Genomic DNA, 18,131 nt, shown 5'->3' on the forward strand with positions numbered 1-18,131 from the left:
CTGATTAGAATTAGTGCAGTCGAGTTACAGACAACAATCCAGTTTGACATTACTAAAGATAAGAAACTGTAAATCGAAAGAAAGGAAGGAGCGCTAAGAAATCTCTCAGTTAGAACAAACCTATCACAAAGTCATTGAATATACTGATTATTGATTTGTTTAAGATATTTTTTAAGCAACCAATTCTACCCTTTTATTTATTGTAATTAGAACTTTAGGCAAACTAAATTTGAAATTCTCCTAACGAATATATTTCTGAAAATTACACTTCAAACTGTGATGTCAAATGCGTTTTAATTGCTCAAATAGTTGTAACCTTGTGTCATAGCAACCAAACACTCTACACTTTTAAATATCTCATTTAGAATACTTGTTTTTATAAATAATCATGACAAGCGTCCTTCCTTCAAGAAATCCAGAAGGAACATACAGTTTCGCTAGTCAGCCTAAGGTGGTAGCAAGGAGGAAAATTTATCGGGAGAATATGTAATTTTTATATTTATAAATTTTTACACAAGATCAGAGAAGAAGATATAAACAGTAACTACGGAAATATCATGTACGATAGGAGAGTAATCAGGGGAAACACATACGCTTTGCATGTATTGCCTGCTCACGCTCAGGCCGATCCTATTGAAATTCAGAAACAAATAGAAAGGAAACGTAACGCTATTGCTCGTCGTAGAATGCGTGAAGAAGTATGTTTTCATCACAAACTGTGATAATAATTGATTTTTGCTTTTTTTGTATTATATGAACAAACAAATCAGAACTACACTTCGACGATAAGATACAGACATTACAAATAGATTTTCTGCTAATAATTGGTTTGTTAATTATTGAATCTCTTGTTGTCTTAGTTACATTTGACTTGACTTTTGTACATTTGCCTAAGTCTTAGCATGTCCTTACATCCGTAAGTCTTGTTTAGTTTCAAAACTATGTTAATCTGGTGTTAGTGTTGATAGTTGCATGCTTACATATAGTAACCATAGATTCAGACAATTCTAAGACCTATGGAAAGGAAACACTAAAATTTACATTATTTGAGTTACGCACTGCAGATTAGTACGCTGCGTGAAGACTTTGGAGTTTTAACACGACCTTTATTTCACCGCCTTATGTTATCAAATCTTGTTATCAACAAACCTGTTTGGTTAATTCGAACGATGTAATAAAGATATGTGGATTTCGAGAACCATGTGGTATATTAGTACAATACGTTTAGAACAATCTGAACACATACTTCGTAAGAACATTCGGGTATGATAAAGTTGAAGGTTGACAAGATACAAATGGTGGGTTTTGCGAAACAAAGACAATAGAGAAAACTTTATGAATAACAATGTGAAACTCAACACGCTGTGTAATATGTTTATATATCCAGGGTATAGTTAGTATGCGATCGAGTTGTTTTTGAGTGACTGAGTAAGGTTTAAATCTTTGTATAACCAACAATAAATCCCAGCGCATGTCTGAGATAAATTTTGTACAAAGCTGCAGAGGCTGAGTTAAACATTAATCTTATAATCTGTTTTAACTAGATTGTTTGAAATATATTGGGCTAAGATATCACATAGCTCTGATGAAGTTCGTATTCTTATTACACTATTATACAATATGTTTTCTGTCTAGGAAGTGTTGAGTTACTTTGCATACAGAGCCAATAAAAACCCTTATTCAAAAATATAACGCAATAAAAGTAACGTTTAAACGCAGTTTCATCATTTGGCAGGCCAAGATAACCTCTCTCCTGGCTAAACAGGATACGTTTTCAGTCATTATGTCGTATAGTTCAACTTGAAACTGAGAACGCGGTATATATCTGTCTAGCATTAAGAATACTAAAACTCAACTAAATTGAGTTCAGAATTATTTCAGTCGCTTGAATCCCCTCTAGTTCAAAAATACCCAATGATTGCTCGTGAAAGAGATTTATTCATAGAAAAACGATGTCGCATATCATATAGCCAGATGAGATAAACTGTAAAATTGCTTTTTAAACAAAGCGTTATGGATTAACAGCAGTACATTACTTAGGACAGGAATACTTTTATCTCTTATCAATCTGAGTGGTAACAAGTTTAATGTTATATGATTCAATTTTTTAGTTATATTATAAATTGCCCATCAGCCTAACTAATGTGGAGATTCTGTGCAATTTTTTTCATACTTTCTGGCCAGAAAAGCTTACCAGGATGTTCCGAAAGCAGGTTTCGCTAGCAAGACGTGTCCATATTCTCGTAGGAACCAGATGTCCCAGCATAAACATTTTCGTGTATGGAATGCAGTTAATTTCATACTTGACTTTTTTACAGCATATTTACAATTAAATACATAAGGTTTATTTTTTCATAGTTCAACTAAAATCTCCAGTGCAAATCAGGAGCTAAAGGACCAGAACCTTATGATAATATCAGTAAAAACAGTTTATAGATCTGCTGAACACACTTTGTCAGATAGATAAGTACACAGAACATAGTTCATCCCACTAAGAATTGTTTTGTTAAACTGTTGATTAACATTCATCCACTACTGAATTCCAAACAGAATAATAAAATTCCAAGCATTTTGTATTTCCTAATAATGCCTCTCAATATTCTAAAATATGCCTGATCTAATGTAAAATCAGTAAAAGCATCGATTACTTTCAGAGAAAATCAAATGAATTCTTAAGTTATGTACGGCGAAGCAACAGTCGGCGAATTTCATGAATGCTATTACTTTTCAATTTATATACCATTAACTTCGGCCCAATTGGGTATTTCTCCAAGCTGTCATAGGTTAAAATGACCATAAGTACTATATAACTCAGTTACTTCAGTGTACATGGTTAGCATTATTTTAACTATTACATTCAAAACCTTTTTTAATTTATATGTGTTTACGAATCATTTAATGATTGATAATTTTGTTGCTGTCGGAAAACCTAGCTCAGACCGAAATCCCCATTACCTCTAGATGGTAGACTTCATCAACCAGTTCAGACCGAACTTTACTTGGAAGCGCTTACGGAACAAATTGAAGAAACAGATGAAACTTGTCAGACCGATGAATTTCTGGACAGACCACCTACTCCACTTTACGTACCAGCCAAAATTGGTGTGGATGTAATGACTCAAATATATGAAGGAGATGTGAGTCGAAGATCCTTATTTATTAGTTTTACCCTTATTTTTTATTAGGGAGTGAATATAATTTGACAGATAAAGTATAATCAGTCAGTCATCCGTCACAAACAACGTTGAACCTGTCATATGTATGGATCAGTTTACTTTATACCGCCAAATCAGCATATGGAAATGAAATTACGGCGGCAAATGTTAGAATATTCAAAGAAATAACAGCGTCTGTGGCAGAAAAGGATTTTACACATAAACAACTTTACTCAAGAAGCAACAAATAATTCCATAGACAAAAAGCATAGGATGGCTGTAAAACTACAAAGTTTGACTTGAAAATAGATTTCATTAGTTTTGGAAGGAAGCAGTCATAATAGAAACATGAAATTTCTGAAGTTATTCTTTGGCGAATTAGTGTGTTGGTTTTTAAATACCTGTACTGCAGTACGTTTTATGTAATCAGTATTGCATGCTTTCTTTTGAGTCGTTAATCATTTTAAAAGTCGTTTTCGTCATTGACTAACATCAGTTTAGCCTTTGGATTACTAAATAATTATCTAAAATTATCCTGTTCACAGATACTGACGGTTCATTTGATAATTGTTTTTAATAGGTCAATGAAATTAAAATATGACCAGCCAGTGAGAGAAGACAGATAAACAGCTAGCCTGCTAAGTGTTGTTACACTGGTAATCTTGTAACTTCTTTCCTTGCATCGATTTTATTCCGGGCTCCACTGAGCGTAAAAGAACCTTACTGTATTATAAAACTATTTTATTGTTCTCAGTCTTCTAATTAAATCTCTTGTATCGGCATATGGCATGACCTGGTCTATATTTGGTGTACCCATTCTAGTGATCGTATAATCTCGTGCCCAAGTCGTAATAAAGTATCATATAGGGTGAAACACAGAAATCTTAACACTATGCCGTTAGAAACGTTCATAGATTGCGGAATTGATGATACATAAAGTCGTACGTACGAAGTTCTACGCTATTACTGACTGACTGAATGTCGTAACCATGGATTGCTAATAAATCTCCTAGTAGGTTTCCGATTCCCCTTCATTGTTATTGTTTCACTAAATGATAACTAGACAAATTACTTTGTAAATGACCTTCCTAAACCACAAGCTTTTACATAAAAAGCCTAATATTTAAAATTAAAGGATAACTGACCACAAACTTTGCACTTCACATTAGGAAATTGTTTGTTTTGACACATGAATTAATATTATTCAGAATTATTCATCTCTTGTATTTTAAGTGTTTTACTGAGGAATTAAAAGGGGATAAATCTATCTTAATACCAAAAGAATAACAATTCAGTAATGAAAATGACAGTGGCGTAGTAAACATAACTATTTATTTCATATTCATTCTAGTTATATTTGTACTTTGAAACAAGAATTCCAATAAATATTTCAGTATAATTTAATAGTCATTTAATTTATTTTTCAGCTTTTTGACTTCGATTTAGAAGTTACACCAATATTAGAAGTTTTGATTGGTAAAACAATTGAACAATCTTTACTTGAAATTGCGGAAGAAGAAGAATTAGCTAGTATACGTGCTCAACAGAATGCTTTTGAAGAAATACGCCAAGCTGATCTTTTAGAAGTTGCTAGACTTACAGAACGTGAAAGACGTATACAGTAAGTTATAAAATATTAACAGATTTGTACAATGAATAGATAATTATATAATAATACCACTAACACTGTTGTATGCCGGCTCAGTAGTCTAGGTATTAAGTGTTTGTGTGCGAGGCCGAGGGTCCTGGGTTCGAATTCCGCGGGTGTAATCGTGGATGCACGTTTCTGAGGAGTCTCATAATAGGATTAAATGACCATCGAGTGCTTCCAGGTTTCTAATGGTAGTCTAAGATCAGTCAATTCACAATATCAATCAACAACATAGTTATTAATATTGGAGTTAATTAACATTTTAGATTAATAATATTACATTTTCCATTAGCAAAATTAATCATCTGTTACAAAAACTGTATAGAATAGTTTTAAATTTTTGTTTAAATACATCTTAAAATATTTAAAATTTTGCGACAAACTTTAAAATGGTTATCTTGTTCACTTCATTCTACTAAACATTCTGTAACTGCACGTTAACAACATTCATACTATCTCAAATAGTGTGTAACTATTCAGTTTAACTGATCATTTACATTCAAGGAAATATTACTTCAAGGTTGCAAACAACATATGCAAGTTGAAGGACTAAAAGTTTTGTTAAGCTTTGTCTCCCATTCAACCACTTTCTTTGAACTGTTATCTATGAATATGGCTGAAGAAAATTTATACAAGTCGGATGTTTTGTTGAAACATAAAATTTTTTCTCGCTTTTGCAAAAGATAACACTGATTATAGGGCAGATGTTATTATTGCATTCGCTGGTAGATTACGTAACAGATACTTGTCAAACCATTAAATATTTCATATTGTTTGAATCTTAAGTTACCACGCCAGAAAAGAATTCTAAACACAACAAACATGGGTGATTATTAATGCATAAATAACTTCGTAGAAAAAACTCAACAGTAAAATAACTGAACACCGATTACCACGACATGCAATGCTAACCGGTGTTGGAGATGGTTGGAAGAAAGTTAGGGGCGGCTAAACCAAAACGTGTCATCACTGCTTGAAGTCATTAACTTCTGGTCTGAGCCATGTTGGTAGATGCCGACTACATGGTTGGAGACTCTTGGTGACATGGCTCAGAATCGATCACAATGGCGTCTGTGTATACACTCTCTGTCTTCCCTTAAACCATGAGATTAAAATTGCTTTGTATTTTTCTTTCTACGAACTAATTCTTTCTTCCTGTACTATATCCTCATATGCAATCTTTCTTTTATGTATTATTACCGTTGAAGTAACTACTTCGATGAATTTGATGTTCATCTTGTTGTGTTAATGAGTTGTGGCAACTTGGACCGATGCATATATGTGCCTGGTCCTACGTTGTAGCTGACTGACTTAATAAACGCTGGTCTATCGGTATTGATATCTGCTATGGCACAGATTCAAACCAAGAAGTCCGTATTTCTCACTATCGGTTAAATCAATTGTCAGAGTAAATTTATGACAAAAAAAAGACTTAACTAATAATAATTCAACACTGGATGATAATAAATTAATGTAGAATATTTAACAACTCTTTTAAAATCTTCTAAGAAATAATGACAAAACACATTCACATGGGTTGAAGGACAAATACTTGAAAAGCTTATTTAGTATAACTAAGTTAAATGTTCATGCTTACATTGAGACTCAAACCCATAATCAATCTATTAAAACCTTTACAAATAGCCTCATATCCATTGAAAAAGTTAGTGGCTAAGTAAACTGTGTAGCTTAGGATTACTTGAAGAAATAGTTAGTAGCTTCAGGTCTCAAATATGAATATCAATACTTTGATGCAGGTAAAAAAAAGTTGATGATTCTCTAATGGAACGAAATGCTCAGTCTAAATTTAAATTTTTGGCCTAAATCCAAATATATTAAAACCTTGTAACTAAAAAGTAATATCGAGTAATTCACTCAAATCAAATCGAATACGCTCAACTACAGTTTTGAATACCAAAATAATAATAATAAAATGTAAACCCTTACAAATAACTTAATCTAACTAACTTCACAGATTTCAAAAGAATAAATAAAGGACAAGTACATTCAGAATATTAAGTCTATATTCCACGTCGATGGATTTCCGATCAAAGTAATTAATGTTATATCATGTTGGAAACAATTATGGTTTATCATTTTCTAAAGATCATTAAATTTTATGTACAGCATAAACTATTTAGTTAAATTTAAGTTTATTAATAAAACACGACCCTTCAGTAATCTGATTGACATTAATGGTCAGTGACTTATTTTAAAGAGATTAAATGTTCATGTTGTCATATTATTTTAGAATAAAGAGATTTTGGACAAGATACTTGGTCAGTCATAAAAAAACATAAAACTTGAGATTGCTGTGTATCAGTTTCAGTTGCACACTTTGTCTCAACATAGATAGAGGATGTTAACCGAATGAAAATATAAGGCATTAAAACTATAGAATGATCAAATCTAATGTTAAATAAAAAAAGTATAAAATCAAATAATAAAATGTATTAGAGAACACTGTGGTTGTATGCTGCTTATCGTGATCGATATAAGTAGTATGTAACATCAATCAGAAATGGAATACCTGTTAGCAGAAGAATGAAAAGATCAAATTGAAGAGAACAGGAATGTAAACAAGAAGTAATTTTAAAAACAATAGGAATGAATGAATGATAAAGTTTGTAAGAGACAACTGATGGAAAATGTGCAAATAATATATTTAATGTGCAGTTTTCATATTTTATGAACATACTCTGTAATTTCACATTGATCTTCCCCATCTGACTTATCGTTCACTGTAACACTAGAATTCAGGATTTACTTAAAAAAACGAAAACATGTAGTTTATAGTGACTAATATTGGTTTGTTATTCTTGTAGTAACTTACTATACATTACAATCATCTCGTATATAACAGACGTGTGTGTATACAAATATATCTCAATCATTATATCATTAACACTAACAAGTTCAATACACATTGACTAGAACACTTCAATTTAACTCATTGGAAAATAGTTTCATTTTTATAAAACTCAATTTGTTTTGATCGATTATTTTAGAGAAGAAAAAGAACGACGTAAAGCTCAATATCTAGCTGTAATTGAACAAGAAAAAGAATTGACTACAAAAGTTGCTGCACAAGCATTTGCTAAAGCCTATTTAGCTGACTTACAAACACATGTATTTAATAATTTAACCGAAACCGGTTACTTTTATGATCCAGTTGAAAGAGGTAAATATATAAATATTAATATCAGATGGGTTTTGTGAATATTATAGTAATTTCAATGGTTAAGATCATGAGTCAGTTGAAGCTAGACCAGCATGGAAAACCTGGATGGCCGTTTCGTCCTATCGTGGGACTCCTCAACAGTGCGCATCCACGACCTCGCCCCCCCAGGACCTACCTTCAAGAGGTATATCCTGGAGTTCTAGTGGAGTTCAACCAGGTCTGTTGTGAGATAGTAACCCCCTGAAGACAATGGTGGATGTATCGCTCAATTTCGTGGATTAGTTGAAGTTAGACATTAGCAGCGTTGGATACCGGCTCTGTGGTCTAGTGGTTAAGTGCTCGCGCACGAAAACAGCAGGTCCTGGGTTCGAGTCTCGCAGGAGGTGAGGTCGTGGATGAGCAATACTGAGGAGTCCTGCAATAAAACGAAACGGTCGTCCAGTGCTTCCAGGTTTCCCATGGTAGTCTAGCTTCAACTGACTCATGATCTTAACCATATAAATATTAACTTAAATTGATTGAATTCAATATAATGTATATTTTTTGTTTATCTAGAAAGTATATAATATTAGTGAATTAGTTAATCACAAGGTATTAGTTTCAAATGTTTTCATTTATAAAATTTCAAAGAGAGATAATCATGTATCAATGATAGTATTGATAAGTCTTGCTAATTGAACTCTATATTCGGTTCCTAAGCTATTCTCGTAACCCCCAAGCTAGAATTACACAGCGACCTGAATACGAGAGAAAAGGCATAAAATATGCGAGAAGCACTTTACTCCAAAGGTTCGTTTTTGTACAGTTTCCCGAAAATTCTGGATTGTTACTAAACATAGTAGCAGTATGGTAATCAGCCAATCAGAAACTCTACATGTGAATTTTCACTTTATTGATGTTTCTGGCTAAACTTTAAGTGAACGCTGATTGGATAAAATGCTTCTTAGTGTTTCCTGAGCTTTTTTTGTCTTTTGCGAAAAGTTTTCTGGATCACCCCAACAAATATTCAATCTGAACATAGATACATTCTTTTGTATCTATTTAGGTGTTAACTTTAATATAAATTGATTTGATTGATTCATTTACTGTTAGTCATTGTATTCATTCAATATGAGTCGGAAAACTAACTTCAAACTCATCTTTGAAAAGATTACATCTTAAAGATAAATTTAGCTATAGAAGTTTTATAATTTAAATAAATTACTTCAAGACTACTAAAGTAGTTATGGTAACCATCAAAGTTACATACTGTTTAAAATTTAAGAATGAGCGCTACTTTTTAAGGTTCCCATTTCATAACTTATTGTATTAGGACGAGTTGTTCACATAGTTTGAAAATTACATTTTGGTGAATAATATTCTCACTATGGTGGATTTTTAAAGTGAGAATCATTTAAAACCAGTATCATTCATTGTTATCACAAATAATCAAGTACAGAAGAAGCGCTGAATCATAGACTCAGGCTACTTGGGAATAACTAAAATATTTGATTTATAGAATCTTATCAGTATTGGAGATTAAACAACATAGAATAGATTACTGCAAAAAAAAGACTTCAGTTCACTCGAAGATTGTTCACAGATCGAGCACATATGAAGATCGGAAACAAGTGTTACAAATGTTAATACGTTAAGATTATGATGATAAATAACCTGAATATTACAAATTTATGAAAATTACTAGGAGTACTACACAGCAACAGGTATGATGGATGGAAATTGATAGAAAATAAGAGTGATTACTGGATAATATTAAGTAGAACAACATAACACACAAAAATTATCGGATAGGAAAAAACGAAGGTAAGATGAGTAAAAAAGGTTAAAAGTAATAATTGCTGAGTTGAAGTCACTAACATTCATCATTTTTAGCAATGAATCAAACTGTTTAAAAGTGTCGAATTTCTTCTCAGTTAACAAATAGGATTGGGAGATAATTATTTTAATCTCTGAATTGTAAGTTTACTTCAAATTCCATTACTAGTGTTTATGTGAAAAATTCATTTCATAAACGAGTATTTTAAGGGAACTACAAATAGGGTAAACAAATTTAATCGAATATGAGATCACCGTTTTACACGTTGATCTCTTCAATCGTTTGAGATGCTTAGTTATTTTTTTTCAAAACTTCGAGCTTATTTTAGTTCGATATACGAATTAAAACAAAGTGGACTGGAAATAACTTAGACGGTTTCAAGAGATGAGGATTCGCTTTTGAAACTGTAACGCAATGGCTACTGAGTTTTCCTTGGTTTTTGATATCTCACCAAATAATTCTAAAAATATAAATGATACTAATAATACACTATACTGTGTCCAGTAATACATATGGCATGGAACCATTTTCTTCCAACTTGTCTCCAGGATTAAAAACTAAGAGTTGGATGTCTAGAAAATTAGTGAGTGTAGCCTAAATAGTGAATGTAATCATTTCAGATAGAATAAATGACAACTGGATAAAATATTTATAAATCCTTTACCCGTTACAATTATTTTTGCCTATCAATCTGTTTCGTTTTTGTAGATATTGAAGAAGGATTTTTACCTTGGCTCATGGAACAAATCGATGAAGAACTTGAATTATGGAATGATGCTTGTCTATTATTAGATGGAATGATTAGAGAAGTAAGTTTTATGATCTTAAGCTCTTCCTTATAAATTGATTTACTCAAATGTTTCCATTTGGTTTATAGCAGAAATTTATCCTCCTCATTGGAAAATGAGTCTGTGCTAGAAGGCCCCCTTGATAAAAATATACACAAATAGAATTACTAAACGTTTTTTTGAACTGATACTGAGTTAGGAAACACGAAGCACTGGATCTCTTCTTTACTCTAATTCATTAACTCCCTGGAAGTGCCCACCAACGAAATTCAAGCTATCTGGTAATAATGTACTATAGAGTTACTAATTAGGAATATAACAACCCACACAATTTCAGAAAGTCTACAGTAAATTTTCATATAACTTACATTATCATATCGATTAATTATTACTTAGGTTGTTCAGGAAAGACACCATGAATATCGGCAATTAGAACTAATGGCCGCTGAAATGGCGTTAATGCAAGAAGCAGGTGCTGCTTTAACAGGTCAATCAGACCAACCAGAACCAAGTGATGAGCTTACCGAAAATAGCAAAATTGAAAATATTATTGAATCTTCTTTTGATAAAGAACCAGGAGAAGAAGACGACGAAGAAGAACAAACTGAAAAGGATGACCGAAATGATGAAGGTGAAATACAGGCGGAAGGGGAGAAAGATGAACCGAATAGCGAAGTGAGAGTTTGTTGAATTAGTCTAATCTAATGTTTATGCATTCTTTATAGTGAAAGTTTTGTAACCAAATTAGTCGCAACGCTTAAAGGCATAAATTTTGATACTACTACTACTTACTACATTATTTGATATGACTGATTCACGTAACGTGTTGTAATTTATGGAGTAAATTATACTAAGAGTGACAGCTAATCTTTAAGCAATTATTCATTATTATATATAATTTAGGCTATCACATATGTTTTACAGAAGATAAGGTAACAATAAGTGATACTCTCGTACTTTGCAAATTCAAAGTCATAAATTGCTCAACATCCATCAATAAATGGTATGACAGACAACCTAGGGCAACTTATAACATTGGATAAAAAAGTGACGAGTAAAACAAACATAATGCTTGCCACTACTTTGATGCTTATTTATATTGAAATAATGGCTATGTAATATCAACAAGAATCATTATACTGGAAGGTATAGTAACACGAACCAATAAAGCTTTAACAGGCCGAGCAAACCAAAATTTTACATTACGTATCATGGGCGTACCTTAGCAAGTAAGATTACTCCCCTCGCCAGGTTAATCCCAAATATGTCTCTGTATAAGTCAGTTCATTTACCTATAAATATTCGTGTTATCAATAATTTCACAAGTCCTCTAGGGACACAATCTGCGATGTATTCTTGTCTTTTCAATCTATATAGCTGGGCTAACCAAGCAATAGGAGTATGTTTGGTGGTTGAACCGAATCGCAGGTGCGGACTCCTATGTTTTCAGTGAATTCTAGCTTATTTTAATTACAAAGCCCTCAAACAATTATTATTTGACTGTTTAGTTACATACATCTAACTCTTCCTTTACACCCTACTGAAACTTGTAATGAAGATGAAGTAAATTTGTCATTTCGACTTCGAATTTTTCACCAGTTTACACTACGAACCCTATTTTAGGAGTTAATTGAGTAAATGTTGTTAGCTCTAATATTAATATACTATGGTTAAGTATTCAGTGCTAGTAAATGACGAAAACTATTAGTTAGGTTCATTGCATTATCAGTTTGGGTTAGAACTATCCTACTGTTAGTACTTTGACTGAATTTCGATTAGTCATAGTCGGCATATCGCGTACACTACCCCAGTATAATTCTTTTGTGGCAACTTTTATAAACTAGATGGCTTGTGGTCGGCAGTGGAATTTGGGAAGCCATATAGCACTAGTTGGGACTCTTCAACTGTATCCCATTGTTAGTGACTATTTTGACGGAGGAAATCAGTGAATAAGACACTGGGTACACATCAAGAGTGGAATACACACATCCAACCGATGAGTTGCAATTAGGACGAAACATGTGAATTGAATCCCACTATTATCTACAATTTGTCTGGCCTATATTAGTTAAGCTACTGAGAAACTATAAGGATCTATATAATACTCATCCCATTGCAAAACTAATTGACATAGAAACAACAATTACAGTAGAATAATAAAAGATTGACGGATTTCATGGGTTATTGTCAACTACTTACAAGCCAATATAATTCTAGCAAAACAAGAGACCTATTATTTGGTTTCCCATGAGATAAAACAAATGTGATAGTTTTTAGTAACTGTGCATACCAACAGCTGAATATTCCAGAAGTCTGAAAAAGTATACGTGATACTACTAATTTATAAAGTACAGGCTCATTTACTTGGCTTTGAGTCATACTGTTTGTATGAGGGTTACTAATAACAACTTGTTCACTCCAAATTGAAGCACGTGGAACACTGTTTGAATCTACAATCGAGAAACCACTACTTCACCAGAAGCACATGAGAACGTAGTGACTCACATAATTAAAAATGGGAAGCACTATGGTAAGAAAAATATATTTCAACATATACCTCAAAGGAAGGGGTATTAAATAAAGCACAACCATGGTAATTTAAGATTGATGACACTGTACTATTGTATACACATTAAGATTTTCCACATTTATACTCAATTTTCCATTTAGATGAACGATCAGAATGGTGATGAAATAGATGAAGAATAATGTCACGTTAACAATTGGAATATTTGGTTACACTGAATAAATGGAATCTACGGAATGTGATTGCTTATTTTACCTTACAGAAACTATATGTACAAATATCAAATATTTATTTACTTAATGAAATACAATAGAATGAGCGAAAATAATTAGTCTTTCTGTTTAGTTTTATTATTCTAGCCCATAAATTTTACTTTTATGAATAATTGCTGAATGAATATCAAGATAAATGCAAAAGTAGTGCGAAAACCAAAAATAAAACTGATTGTTTAATTCCCTGGTACGGCCGAGAGTGGGGAGAGTCCGCTCTCCCTCTCAAAATACTCTCACACGGCCACGCGTATACAGCCTCTGCCAGGGAAGTCCTACTCATTGCCTTCTCGTGGCGGGGGTGTTGTTTACGAAAATGAGAGGCCGAAAAGCGAATATCCGGCGCTTTAACCGGATCTCAAACCGATGGTGCATATGGGCTATTATTATTATTATTTACCACACTATTCACCCTCTTTTATACTTATACAGCGGCTCGTCTTTGGTGGAAATTCGACTCTATCTAAACGTTCTCGAGTCACTGTCCGGTTGAAAATTGTATGTTACCACCGAATACGAGGACTGAAGCAGTTTTTCTGAAACCACGTGCACCATTCAAACTGGCTGCCTTCAACGTTCGCACACTTATGCAGGTCGGACAACAGATAGGGCTGGCTATGTCTTTGGAAAGTCGTAATATCGATGTCCGCTGTCTATCCGAGACCCGTATTCAAGACTCTGGCGAAGTACTACAAATTCGTTCTCCATCTGTCGCTTCGAAAAGCTTGTTTTACGTGCGCTTATCCGGGGACCCTGTAGCATCTTCGTCTGGTCTTGCTGGCGTTGGTGTCGCACTAAGCGCTAGAGCTGAGGCAGCACTAGTCGATTGGATCCCCATTAACAGTCGGTTATGTGCTGTTAGATTAGAAAGTTCCATCAAAGTGAGAAGAAATCGGCGTGAGAAACGATGTCTTTTCGTCATCTCCGCCTATGCCCCGACAGATTGCAGCCCGGATGCAATCAAGGATGAGTTTTACCACCAGTTATCTGTTCTTCTCCAGAAAGTGCGTTCGACAGATATTGTAGTACTAGCCGGAGACTTAGATGCTCAGGTCGGGCGTCTAGGCACAGAAGAGAGTCGTTTAGGTGGCCGATGTGGACTCGTTGGTCGCAGGTCAGATAACGGGGGCCGTCCACTGCAACTCTGCACAGACCACAACCTGTTTCCGGCTAGGACTAACTTTCGGCACAGTCATCGCCGATGTGCCACCTGGCGTCCTCCCTCTGTATCTCAAGCCTGGACTCAGATTGATCACATCGCGATCAGCTACCACTGGAGTGGTTGTGTACAAGACTGCCGCTCCTTTTGGAGTACCTATCTGGACTCTTGACCATGCTTTGGTCTGCGCCAATCTTACCTTACTTTTCAGTGGACAACGAAGTGACCGCCACCAAAAGATTGATGTTAGCAAGCTGGTTGCAACTTCTGTTGCAAATAAGTATCGAACCGAGCTAGCCTCTAGGCTAGCTACCACTCCACCGAAAAGTATAGATGAGCATTGGTTGCAATTGCATGACGCCATGAAAATGGCGGGATCAGTCAGTTGTGGGTTTGCGAAACGTCCCGCTTTTAAGCACTGGGTTTCTTCTGGTTCCTTACAACTCATTGAAGCCCGTCGGTCTACTCCGGGTGACCGTGAGTTTGACCATAAACGAAGGATGTTACGTAAGGAAACTGGGCAAAGCTTGCGTAAGGACCGAGAAGCCTGGTGGTCGGAGCGTGCTAATGAGTTGGAAGCAGCAGCGGCATCTGGTAATCACCGGAAGCTCTTCCAACTCACCCGAGCCACTGGCAGCAAGAAGTCCGGTGTGAGCGAAACAATCTGCGAGGATGATGGGATGCCAATCACTAACATACATCGACATCTTGGACGATGGGCAGAGTTTTTCGAAGGGCAGTTCAACTGGCCTGCTGCTCCGGCAACATCGGTCAGACTGTCCTGCCCTCCATGGCCGGTGACAACTGATCCACCAAATGAGGCGGAAGTCCGCAAGGAACTCCAACTCTTCAAGCTTTACAAATCACCCGGCCCAGATGACTTACCTCCGGCTCTTTTTAAAGATGGTGGCGACTTTTTGACTAAGGAACTGACGACGTTGTTTACAAAGGTTTGGGAGCTAGAGAGTGTACCAACGTCATGGAATGAGTCGATAGTTGTCCCTATCTTTAAAAAGGGTTCACGTCGTTCCTGTAACAACTATCGGGGGATAAGTCTACTTCCGATTGCGTTCAAGCTATTGGCTTCCGTCATACTTCGTAGGTTGTTCAAAACCCGAGAAAGATTGACTCGCGAGGAGCAGGCTGGGTTTCGTTCTGGTCGAGGATGTATTGCTCATATCTTCACCCTCCGCCAACTGTTAGAACACCGCCATACTTATCAAAGGCCAACAATCGTAGTGCTTCTTGACATCAGGGCTGCCTTCGATTCGTTGGATAGGACTGTTCTCTGGGATTCTCTACTGCGGAAGGGTGTGCCTAAGTTTATTAGCATCCTAAAAGCCCTATATACAAACACCTCAGGCAGAGTGAGGGCATACAACCACCTCTCTCCACTGTTCCATTCGAGCAGTGGGGTTAGACAGGGTTGCCCAATCTCACAATTCCTCTTCAACTTTGCCATCGACGACATTCTGGAATCAGCTCTGATGGATGCAAGTAATGGTGGTGTGGATCTGTTGCCTGGAGAAAGACTTCTCGACCTTGAGTATGCGGACGATATTGTCTTACTGTGCGATAATGGCCAAGGCATGCAATCCGCACTTAATCAGTTGGCAATCAGTGTCCGTAGGTACGGTATGTGCTTTGCACCTTCGAAGTGCAAAGTACTTCTACAAGACTGGCAGGATTCCAATCCTGTACTCACCCTCGATGGTGCGCAGATAGAAGTAGTCGAGAAATTCGTATATCTAGGTAGCTGCATAAGTGCTGGTGGTGGCGTGAGTGATGAGATCAATGCACGTATAGTGAAAGCCAGAGCGGCTTATGCCAATCTGGGCCATCTTTGGCGCCTTCGTGATGTTAGTCTGGCTGTAAAACATCGGATCTACAACGCGTCGGTGAGAGCAGTTTTGCTCTATGCTTGTGAAACCTGGCCTCTCCAAGTTGAGAATGTTAGACGACTCTCTGTGTCCGATCATCGCTGTCTCCGAAGGATTGCTGACATCCAGTGGCAACACCATGTTAGTAATGTAGAGGTTCGGCGTCGTGTGTTCGGGCACAGAGACGATAACGCAGTTGGTGTCACCATCTTGAAACATCGACTTCGGTGGCTTGGACATGTTCTCCGAATGTCGTCCCAGAGAATTCCACGTCTTGCATTATTTGCGGACGCTGGGACTGGTTGGAAAAAGCGGAGAGGTGGTCAGTGTATGACGTGGTGTCGGGATATGAAAGAAAGTTGCAAAGGGCCGGCTTTTGTTGACCCTTCACGACTCCCTGGCTGGGTTCCGAGAGATGGTGTAACACAGTGGCTAGAGACGTTATCAGATATGGCTGAGAATAGAAGCCAGTGGCGATTCTGCTGTAACCTTCTTTTACTTTCTTCATGAAAAGTGGTTGTGTCTTCCTTAACTGAAAGATTTCTTCTGATTGTACCTTTCCGTTCCCTCATTATTACTACACTACCTTACACCAATTTCTTCGTTATTGTTCTATTTTTTTCTTTCTCTTCGAATTCTCATTGTTTTGTGTGGCGCATATATATTGGCGCTCTCTTGTCCCAATATTTATGTGTTCAAATAAATAATAACCTATATCAAGATGATCTGCTAATATTCAATATTTGAACAATGCTGAACTCGAGACAACAATTCTAGGTTATAGGTATACCTAACTGATAAGGCATGAATGAGTATAAACAGAAATTCTGTATCCCCTTATTAGCCATAAACAAATGTGACTGATAGGTCAAACACTCTAATATATTTTTCCTGTTATCTTGAATGATCAGTTTACAGAACACTTGTAGTTGGCAGTGCACGTTGTCAGTGCACAGGGATTATGTATATTCCCTCCTGGCTGAGCTCACCTACTTAGGGATCAAGTCACTCTATATAATTACTGCCCTTAAATGTCCTTGTACGGCTGAGAGTGAGGAGAACCCTCTTTCACTCTCGAAATGTCCTCATATGGCCATGTGTATATAGCCACTATCAGGGAAGTCTTAATCACTTCCTTCTCTAAGCGGAGCTGCTGTTTACGTAATTTCGGGGACGAAAAGCGAAAATCCGCCGCTTCATCCATGTTGGTGGGTACGGAGAATCCACTCAAAGTTGTTGGAAAACCCTGATTTAAAACCAGTATCGCCCATGGGCTCCAGAATCCTGAGGGAACAAATGGAGTATGAACCTACTTTCGGTCACCAACTACCATGGGACCAAATCTCCGAACGTCGCTTCACTGCCTTGTGGATTTCAGGTCGTTGTCCCCGAAGAAAAACACTTGTCTCGGTTTGGGCAACTGAACAATATCCAAGTCCACACAACTATTTTATGTTGCACATAAATATTTTGGTGTCTTTTTGTACCAACGATTACGTGTTTAAATAAATAAACTACAATAACTACATTTAAAGAGGTATTTTGGATGGAGCTGGATAGTTTCGGAAAAACTAACCCAATTATTGCTTTCTAGGAGTGGTACTGTCTTTACTTTTCGGACTTTTGTAGGTTCGTTTGACAAAACACTTCACATGAAATTCTTTAAGGGACTTCTTCGTTTTCGAACTTAATGCTGCACCTCAAC

General features: G+C 35.9%; 1 protein-coding gene across 1 annotated transcript; it reads left to right on the forward strand.

Annotated features, from left to right (window-relative positions):
* Positions 1 to 388: 388 nt before the first annotated feature.
* RSPH3 (Radial spoke head protein 3) lies at positions 389 to 13,718 on the forward strand (the record flags this gene model as incomplete). The annotated part of the gene is made up of 8 exons (XM_012937572.3): positions 389 to 486; positions 524 to 698; positions 2,934 to 3,137; positions 4,583 to 4,776; positions 7,815 to 7,987; positions 10,512 to 10,612; positions 10,988 to 11,266; positions 13,262 to 13,718. 8 exons carry the CDS (start codon positions 389 to 391, stop codon positions 13,298 to 13,300), a joined length of 1,263 nt encoding a protein of 420 aa, XP_012793026.2. The 3' UTR covers positions 13,301 to 13,718.
* Between the last annotated feature and the right edge of the window lie 4,413 nt (positions 13,719 to 18,131).

Source organism: Schistosoma haematobium, chromosome 6 (genome assembly GCF_000699445.3).
Source record: "Schistosoma haematobium chromosome 6, whole genome shotgun sequence".
Taxonomy (NCBI): Eukaryota; Metazoa; Platyhelminthes; class Trematoda; order Strigeidida; family Schistosomatidae; genus Schistosoma; species Schistosoma haematobium.